This window comes from Anoplophora glabripennis, unplaced genomic scaffold (genome assembly GCF_000390285.2).
Source record: "Anoplophora glabripennis isolate ALB-LARVAE unplaced genomic scaffold, Agla_2.0 scaffold261, whole genome shotgun sequence".
Lineage (NCBI taxonomy): Eukaryota > Metazoa > Arthropoda > Insecta > Coleoptera > Cerambycidae > Anoplophora > Anoplophora glabripennis.
The window spans coordinates 676,633-687,052 of NW_019417113.1; the positions used below are offsets into that span (position 1 = coordinate 676,633).

A 10,420-nucleotide genomic window follows, 5' to 3' on the forward strand; every position below is an offset into this window, starting at 1 on the left:
AGGGTGTTCTATTTAAAAAAATTACTTACACATGTTTGAATTTCCTCGGGTTTGTTAATTAGTTTTCAAGGCCCTTTATAAAACTCTCTTTCATTGACCCAAAAATAAAGATTTTCGCGTGAACTGTTTCTGAAGCATATACTTTTGAAGCCAAGAGTGCTGCATGCAATTTTTTTTTAAATCGCATTATCTTGAAAACGGCTAATTTTAAATATAGAAAAGTTTATACAAAGTGACCCTAAATTTACGTGGAATCCAAAAATGCAATAATATACAGGGTGTTCCATTTAAAATAACAAAGTTGGTGGCAACTTTTTGTATAAGCGGAAGTATAACAGTTTTGAAAATTTCATGACCAGTAATTATTAGAATTTTCAACAAAATCTTATCATGGTATCGTTCTAATGAACCAGTTGCGTGAATATGAACTAGATTTTAGAGAAAATTTTATTTTAATGTGAAGTATGTACAGGGTGATTCACTATATTTTGACCCCCTTTAACTTTTTTGTTTTAAGAGTTATAAAAAAAATGTGAAATATAAAAGTTTCACGAGTTTTTATGAATTTTTCGAAAATGATAGGTTGTAGAAAAACAGATGAAGTCCAAACAAACTTTTTAAGTTAAATGGAACACCCTGTATATTTTTACATATTTGGATAGAACGTTCGCTGTCGAGCATAGCCATATAGGGTTTGTTGGGTCCATCTCTAACAATAAGCAAGATACTTTTAAAAAACGAAAAGAAAGTTTTTTATTAAGAAAATAATACATCTTGTAATTGTTAGTCCTCTTTCAGGCATTTCTGCCTTTTTTCCATTTGCGTAAGGATTTACAGATTTAGTTATAATATATTTTGACGGATCGAACATTGATACGGTCCAAAATGAGTATTGGTAATGTAACGAAATCTCACTAATTAGGCCTTGAGAGGTCTAATTACACATGGACATTATATGGTAAGTCGTGATAGTAACAGATAGTAATGTCTTGACAACATTGCTATTGATTGACAGTATGCATTATTATTTAATTAAAATAGGTTACTCAGAAGTAGAAAATTATTTAGAATTAAAATAGAGTATGGAGAAGAACTTTGCTCTATTTTAATTCCTATAATATTCCAATTTTCTACTTCTGTGCAACTCATTTTAATTAAATAATAACACAAACTGTCAAATAATTACAATGTTGTCATTACCTGTCACTGTCACATAACACTGCCATATAACATTGTCCATTGGTAATTAGGCCTCACACGGCCTAATTAGTGAGATTTTGTTAAAATACCTATACGCATTTTGGACCGATATGTCAAAATATATTTCAACTAAATCTGTAAATCCTTACGTAATTGGAAAAATTCAAAAATGCCTGAAAAAGGTTTAACAATTACGCAAGATGTCTTATTTTCTTAATAAAAAACCTTCTTTTCGTTTTTTAATAGTATCTCGCTTATTGTTAGAGATGGACCCACCAAACCCTACATGACTATGCTCGATAGGGAACGTTCTATTCAAATATGTAAAAATATATAGGGTGTTCCATTTAACTTAACAAAGTTAACATCCGCGGCCATCTTGTTTGGACTTCATTTGTTTTTCTACTATCATTTTCTAAAAACTCACAAAAACTCGTGCAACTTTTATATTTCACATTTTTTTATAACTCTTAAAACAAAAAAGTTAAAGGGGGGGTCAAAATATAGTGAATCACCCTATTTCATCAATTAGATTTAATTTTTGGTTAATTAGAGATATTATTTAAAAATTATGAATTAGATATAAGTTAAGCTTATTCGTCAGCTGAACCATCAAACAGATTGGTTTCATTAAGTAATGAATTTTCATCAATATGCCATAGGTGAGTTATGGGCCTCTATATGTCTAAAGCTTATCGGTGCAAATATGTTAATAATTAAAATCGTTTGATTTCTGATTAAAGCAAATGTTTGTGATTGAGACCTTTAGTTACTTAAATAAACATTTAAATTGTAGAAAACGAGTTAATAGAAAACCGAGAACGCCAAGTACAAAAACTTCTTTCCAGCTTTAATTAATGAAAGACTTCACAGATTTCTTTCCAAAACTCCGTCCGGGCGCCTTATGCTCCTTAATTTTCCAGCGAAGTTGCCGTCTCATCAACTCGTCAACGATAAACGTGTTTCACCGGCAAAGAATCTCGGTGAGAGATTCCACTGGTACAGAGATGATTTATTACACACAGAAGATTCTATATTTCACTTAATTCGGATGATATATTGGGAGCGGAGGAGGTAATAATTCCCAGAGTTTCATCAAAAGGTTCATCTACTCGGAATTGACAACTTCATAAACTTATCTGAGCCACGGAACAGTTTTGCTTCCACTCTTCCGCAGTCTCTTATCAGCCACTTACGAGTGCAAGTTCTTTGAGGAAGACTGGAGTTACGAACTGATAATGTTGTCAGGAAGTTTACTTCTTAGTACGCTGAAATTTCAATTATATTATAGAAAGTTTACTCTACCATTTTTTTATGCACGTATTTGTTTGGTAAGTCTGGTTCACTTGGAGGTAATACGAGGTATGTTCATAAAATAACAGAACTTTTTAAATTACGCGCTAATGGAGATATTGAGTGATACGCGGTTGTCAGCATTGCATTGCGTGTAACCTCTAATGTAATCAGCATTTTAGATTGTTGATATCTCATTTAGTTTTCGTAATATTGTTATTTGAGCGCAACGTTAAGAGTTAATAATAATTTTTGAAATATGCGATTTTCTAGAACAACGATGCAACTTAAAATTTTGCGTGAAACTGGAGAAAACTTTCACGGAAATATTTCAACTGTAGAACCAAGCTTACGGAGATGATGCTATATGTCGTACGCAACACTACCAATGGTTTTCAAGATTTGAAAGCGGTGATCAGTTAATTGAAGATGATCCTCGACCAGGAAGGCCTTTGACTTCAATCAATGATTCACACGTTCAGAAAGCCAAAAATTTGGTGCGTGCAAATCGATGATTGATTGTCAGAAAAATTTCAAAAGAAGTTATGCCATGAAATTTTGACTGAAAAACATACATCTAGTTCCATCAAAATTTGTTCCTCGTTTAATGACCGAACAATAGGAAGAAAATCGTGTGGAAGTTTGTCGGCAACTGCTTGAACAATCCGATGACTATGAAACATTTATTCAAAGGATCATAACGCCAGATGAAAGTTGGGTTTACGGCAACGACACTGACACAAAAGTTCAATCATCACAATTGTTTCGTCCATCCTTCATTCCTATTAATTAAAAATATTGTTTCGCTCCGCTTTTAAAGCTTGTCCCCCCATTACTCCCGATTCCCCCGTACTACGACTCGGAATCGTCTTCCCAACGAAGGGCGCAGAGAGTCCACAGTGAGGAGTAGTCATTTGTCTATTGTGGAGACTCGCAATCAGAATTATCCGGAGTCACATAAGAACATCGCAGTGGCCAGAACGGCCGTTAGCCCCGCAGACACTACTTTGTCACCGTAGTATTAGGACACTGGCTCTCCAATTGATAGTTAAACGCTAACGTAGCCTCCAGTCCACCATCCCAAGCAAAATCATACACTTCCAAAAGGGAAAAGCTAATCGTAAGTAGTACGTCCTTTGTATACCTATCACTTTATTCTATATAGGGTGTCTCATAATTAGCTGCCAACCCTGAACATGCCGATTCTATGATCAAAACTAAGTAAAAAAGTTCATATGAACATGGGTCCGGAAATGCTTCCTAAGGGCACAGGGACCCATTGAAGAGGGAGGAATGGAAATCATTTTTTTGCAATATCTCTCAATCGCGTTGTGATAAATGAATGAAATTTGGTATACACAGCTAAATTTTGATGAGCAATTTGATGGACTAATCCATTTATTTCCACAAGGTCCATTGGGGTGGGTACGGGGGGGCCCTTGGTACTTTGCGTGTGTAACTTTTTCATCTTTGACTTTTTAACAAATTGGACAGCAAATTCCGTTTTCCCGAACTGTTTTACGTTAAAAAGGTACTCTTGTTTCAAATCGTTATCTTTAACGGTTTCTGAGAAAATCGCTCTTGAATTAATCCCACTTTGGTCAATTTCATAGTAATTTAAACAAAATTATCAAGGTATTCTTATGTCAAAGTATTGTCAACCCGATTGCCAATTTAATAGTTCTAAGCGAAAAAAATGGAAGAGTTTACGGGACAAGAGTTAGTTGATATGATATTTATTTATGGCTTTTGCGATGGTAATGCTGCAGCGGCAGAACGCGAGTACGGGAGAAGGTTTCCAAACCGAAGGCTGCCATCAAGGAGGACATTCCCTACGGTATTCCGCAACTTAGCTGCAACCGCCACTTTTCGAAAGGCACCGGGTCAAGGACGTCCCAGGATTAATAGGGAAGCGGAGGTCCTTGACGCTATTGAACAAGATCCTACGACTAGCATACGGAACATTTCAAGGCAAATAAATGTTCCTCGGCCAACGGTACTACATATCTTAAAGATTTCCTTAACAGAATTGATTAGATGTGCTACTAACATTTCAGGTTGGAAGAATATTAAAGCGACAAGGTCTACATGCCTATCACTATCGACGTGTACATGGCTTGATACCAGAAGATTTTGCGCCACGTATGCAATTTTGTCGCTGGATTTTGTCGCTGGACAACGAGCAAGCTTCCAAAATTTTGTGGTGTGACGAAGCTACTTTTACCCGAAATGGAAAATTAAATTTTCATAATTCTCATTATTGGGAAGAAGAGAACCCACATGTTGTTCGGAGAACAAACTTCCAGCAACGGTTTTCCATAAATTTATGGGCGGGAATAATTCACGACACTCTGATTGGACCTATTGAAATTCCACAACGTCTCAATTCAAATCTTTATTTAAACTTACTTCAAGAAAATCTTCCCCAAATTCTCGATGATCTGCCTCTAAATTTACGACGTAACATGTTTTTTCAACACGATGGAGCCCCGGCACATAGTGGTCGCAATGTTCTAAATTTCCTAAACGAAAATTTCGCTGGACGGTGGATAGGGAGGCACGGACCGGTAGCTTGGCCGCCGCGTTCTCCCGACCTAACCCCGCTGGACTTCTTTTTCTGGGGATATCTAAATCAAAAAGTTTACGCCACCGAAGTCGATACCCGTGAGGAATTGCTGCAGCGTATCAATGATGCAGCCAATGAAATTCGTCAAAACCGTTTTAGCATCTTAATAGCTTCGAGAAGTGTTACACGTAGGGCAAGACTTTGTATCAGAGAAGGTGGAGGGTTTTTTGAACAGTTTTTAAAATAGCTTGTTGTCTGTTATCAAAATTAAGTTTCCATCTTATGATCCCTTCGAAAAGTGACGGTTGCAGCTAAATTGCGGAATACAGTGAGGAATGTCCTCCTTGATGTCAGCCTTCTGTTTGGAAACCTTCTGCCGTACTCGCGTTCTGCCGCGCAGCATTACCATCGCAAAAGCCATAAACAAATCATCATATCATAATTGTTCTACATCAATAATGTGTATTACTGATTACGTATTAAATTATTATTATTATTTTTTGTTTAAATTACTATGAAATTGACCAAAGTGGGATTAATTCAAGAGCGATTTTCTCAGAAACCGTTAAAGATAACGATTTGAAACAAGAGTACCTTTTTAACGTAAAACAGTTCGGGAAAACGGAATTTGCTGTCCAATTTGTTAAAAAGTCAAAGATGAAAAAGTTACACACGCAAAGTACCAAGGGCCCCCCCGTACCCACCCCAATGGACCTTGTGGAAATAAATGGATTAGTCCATCAAATTGCTCATCAAAATTTAGCTGTGTATACCAAATTTCATTCATTTATCACAACGCGATTGAGAGATATTGCAAAAAAATGATTTCCATTCCTCCCTCTTCAATGGGTCCCTGTGCCCTTAGGAAGCATTTCCGGACCCATGTTCATATGAACTTTTTTACTTAGTTTTGATCATAGAATCGGCCTGTTCAAGGTTGGCAGCTAATTATGAGACACCCTGTATAGCTGTCCCCCCTGAGCCCAGTTATTCCCAAAAATATTAAATATTTATTCCATTGTTAGCGGAAACAGTAAATTAGTTGTGGACTGACTTCACGCGTGCTTATTGGCACTACCTCACGGAATGTAGGAAAAAAACATCGAAAAAGTCCTTCGAACAAGCAAACAATAATCCAGCAATCTCCTACAACAATGGATTAGTAAAGGATCTCCACGCCTAAGAAAACACGTCAATTTCGATCCAATGTCAATGCGATACTCATTGTTTTTTTTAGACTTTAATGGAATTGTACATTTTTAATTCCTGCCTTAAGATGAAACAGTGAACCGTGTGCAGGCGTTTTACAGCGGTTGCGTGAAAAAATCTACAAAAAAATACCAGAGTTGTAGCGAGACAGCTCATGGTTCTTTCACCATAACAATGCGCCCGCACACTTAGCTTTGTTAATTCTTCAATCTTGTGCCAAAAATCAGGTTACTGTCCTCCTTTATCCTGCTTACTTACCAGACCTGGCTCCTTGCGATTTTTTGTCCGAAATTAAAAGCAGTGCTGAAAGGATGCTGTTTTCAGACTATTGATCATCAAAGCAAACTCGTCGCAAACATTAAAAGCCATTTCAAATGAAGCTATCCGGGACTGATTCACAAGACGGAAACACCGCTGAGAAAACACACATGTGAATGGCGGAGGATAAAACGAGGCAATGACCAATAATGTACAAAATTAATAATAAAGCTTAAAAAAAAGTTCGGTTATGTTCTGAACAGATCTTGTATTTCGGTTAAATGAAAAATATAGGTATTTCGAGATGGTAGGTAAAAGTATAATAGCGATTGTATATAAAGAGTGAGCCAATATTAGGATAACTTTTAATAATAATAATACCCCTATTGTAATTCAGGGTGTCCTTATATTCCACGGACATTTAACTAGCGAAAATTCTTGGATTAAAATAGATATAACTGAACTTACCTCCAAAATAGCGTCGTTTAGCCGCTAGAAGTTGTCAAATTTGGCAAAAGATTTTAATTCTTACGTATATATTATGTTCTATATACATCTCGGGTCTCAGTCAAAAAGATCCCGAGCAACAAAAATGTCTATCTAACTGTGTCTGATAGATATTTTACAAACACTCCCAAACAAAAAGGTGATAAAATTGACATCGGGACACCAGAGAAACAATCATGTGGGTCAACCTTCCTCAAATTACCGCACACCGTGTACACGATCAAGGAAATTTTTTACGTCTAGACGAAAATACGGGCACTTGTGTGCACCCCTACCTTTTTCCTGATAAAATCAGAACCACCCTGTATAAGAAATATGTAGAAATACTTACGTAATAACTTATGGACCTTTTCCCATTGCTGAGGATGCGACGCAATTCTAACCATTAATTCCAAAAGGAGTTCGCTAGCTGCTAACTTGTTCTCATTAATTATCTGTAAATAAAGCATGAAATAAACAAATGCTTTGTAAATATCTTAAATAAATAAAGGCGATAGTTAGTTATTTAACACTATTTTAGGAACTAAATATATTTCCACCCCTTATTCAAAGCATTTATTTTTAACAAAAAGTCAAGGCATCCGAAAGAAAATGCGACATGTAACTAATTGGTAGTAAGTACTTATGTAGTGCCAGCAACTTCTCCGTGTATATGAGAGGAACTTAAAGTTTGTTTCAACAACAATTGTACTAATTCGAAACTGTTACAAATGTTCATCCGGCAGTTTCTTATGTTACAGTTAGTGAAAGTACGTCAACAATTGAACTGCTCCGACATTTCCACTAATTAATACTCTTATGGAAGTTACTTCGATGCTGTCACATTCTCTAAATATTTGTGTTTTGCCAGTACATATACAACTCAGGATTTAAAGTAGCTTGAAGTTTCAAAACTTGATTTGAATTGAAATAGTTTCTACTTGGCCTGATCGCAAGCATATTGAAAAATAATTATTATATTTGATATCTTATTAGGTACCTAAATATAATATAATTTGTTATATTAATATATATTACTATATATAATATTTTTAATTTTTTTAATACCAATACCATTGGCTAACTTGTGCAAATAGAGTATACAGGGTCGGAAAGTTCCCATGGTTCATCGGCCGTCACGTGAGAGCGATAAAGAAAGTCATAGAAATCCGTGCGATAGAGAAAGATGGCTATAATGAAGGCGTATAATAGTCACCGCCCATTTCGCCCTTCCACAACTAAGAAGTGGATTTTATTTGTGGAAGGGCGAAATGGGCGGTGACTATTAGACGCTTTCATTATAGCCATCTTTCTCTATCGCACGGATTTCTATGACTTTCTTTATCGCTCTCACGTAACGGCCGATGAACCATGGGGACTTTCCGACCTTGTATATTTTTTAATACCTTCTGTATAGAATATATATTTTTTAATATCTTCTGTTTATCTCAATAAAAAGATTAGATATGTTTGGAATCGCTGATTCCACCGGTACTTTTAACCTCTGTTTACAGGTGTTGGTGCATGTGCATACGTTACCACCATATCAATTAATCATTACTACTGTTACTTTAGTCGAATTAGATCATAAAACCTGAAAAATCTGAAAAAATTATTGCATTTTATGACGGGGAAGGGTATGTAGAATGATAATATCAAAAAAGCAACTCGAAAGAAGTGACGCTGAGTTGGCAAATTCTAAACAAGTTGCAAAATTACGTGATTTTTTCACTTTTTTTACTGTCGATGGAAATCTAGACGACATATCGGAAAATTAATTGTTTTATTTTGTAAGCAATCATTGCGGACTATTTTTTATATTGAAGTAAAAGTATTCAACTATAACATGTGTAAATTTCAGACCTCAATATTAATAAATGAGGTCGTCGCAATTAAAAAAAATAAAAAATTCTCGTAGGACATTTTTTTTTAATTTGTGAAAAAAATTCAGCTTTCAAATGGCAATAATGCCATTCCGGTTAAATTTCAACAATAAGAAAAGGATCTATATTGTTTGACCCGAAAAAAGAAGTCAGATTTAGTATATTTTTCACATATTTCTAATTATTTTGCAATATGTGCAGAATTTGCACAGAAAAATACAACTGTTAGAGAAAATCAAAAGCCCAAGATGGGTCACGTAAGTGCATTACTGTATGATTTATTGATACTTCGAAAAACTCAATTTTTGCAAAAACTATCAAATATTTAGCAATTTTACAAAAATACATTTCGTAAAAAAATATGTTTTCGTTTTAAGGAAGTGTTTAAAAAAGCAATTTATAGCCGTTTTTTTGGAATAAAAAACACTTTTTTCTAAAACTGTTTAGTTTTATTTAAATTAAAAAAAAAAATGTTTTCTGTGGACTTTGGACGCCCTTTTCAAAATGAAGCCCTAATGTTCCGCTGGGGTAAAGTAGTTTACTCAATTCTACAGAATTCTTCCTAATTTTTACATGTCTTTGTTTACTGAACTAAATTTTTTCAAAAAAAAACGAGATATTTTCGCCAATTTGTCGAGATACGATCCTAGAACAAATGAATAAATGAATAGAAATATCGAGCAAACCATCAGCAGGATAAGGAAAAAGATAAATATCTGGCAACAGCGTATACAAGGATTCATTGACAAGATAAGTCGCATCTTAAGGATCCAGAAAATTAATAACATCTACAACAATTCAGAGAAAATTGGGACAACCTTTCCTAAGAGCAGCTGCAAGAACAATCTACTTCGTAACCCCGGCTTATACAGTATTCCGTGTCTGTGGAAATAAAGTATATATATTGGACAAACAGTACGAGGTTAAAGGAGTACAAGTGTCACTTCAGAAATAACATCGCTCAAAATTAGCAGTAACTAATTCCAGAATTTTGATGAATTGGAGAAGATTTTGTCCAAGATTTTACAAGACTTTATAGAGCGACGATAGAATTATAGAAATATAAAAATAATTTCACTCGAATAGAGGGGTTAGAACTACCCTTAACTTGGAAACAATTCACCCACAAAAATCAAGGACCAGAACAACATGAACAAGCCCGGAATGTCATTGGTCAATGAATGCACCATATATAAATACCATACAAAGGATTTAATCCGACTGTAACTTATTAATCTCTTTTGAAATATCAAGAAGCCTATACCGACGACAAGGCAATAAATCGGGAAATTATTCAGCCATTTACAATCGCCATAGAAGCCTGCAAACTAAGCTAAGTAGCTAGAAAATCAAGTTAACTCTTGAAATGCTATACTTACAAAGCTATTTGGAATGATTTTATTTTTATATTTTTGTAATTCAATTTTTGCTAAAATCTCTAGCAAACAATTTTCTCTCCAGCCACGTATTTCAACCGTATATATAATCTGTTCTAGCTTTTCTTTAACAAAGGCACAATTCCAAA

The 10,420-nt window shown here is 35.0% G+C and overlaps 1 protein-coding gene across 1 annotated transcript in view; it reads right to left on the reverse strand.

Moving 5' to 3' along the window:
• LOC111692152 overlaps nucleotides 1–7,467 on the reverse strand; it is a gene marked incomplete at its 5' end in the record, with an annotated part of 69,430 nt that extends 61,963 nt beyond the window's left edge. The window contains one exon of the mRNA XM_023455928.1: nucleotides 7,365–7,467. Coding sequence (XP_023311696.1) covers nucleotides 7,365–7,467 — 103 coding nt within the window. The remainder of the gene's footprint in view (nucleotides 1–7,364) is intronic.
• Between the last annotated feature and the right edge of the window lie 2,953 nt (nucleotides 7,468–10,420).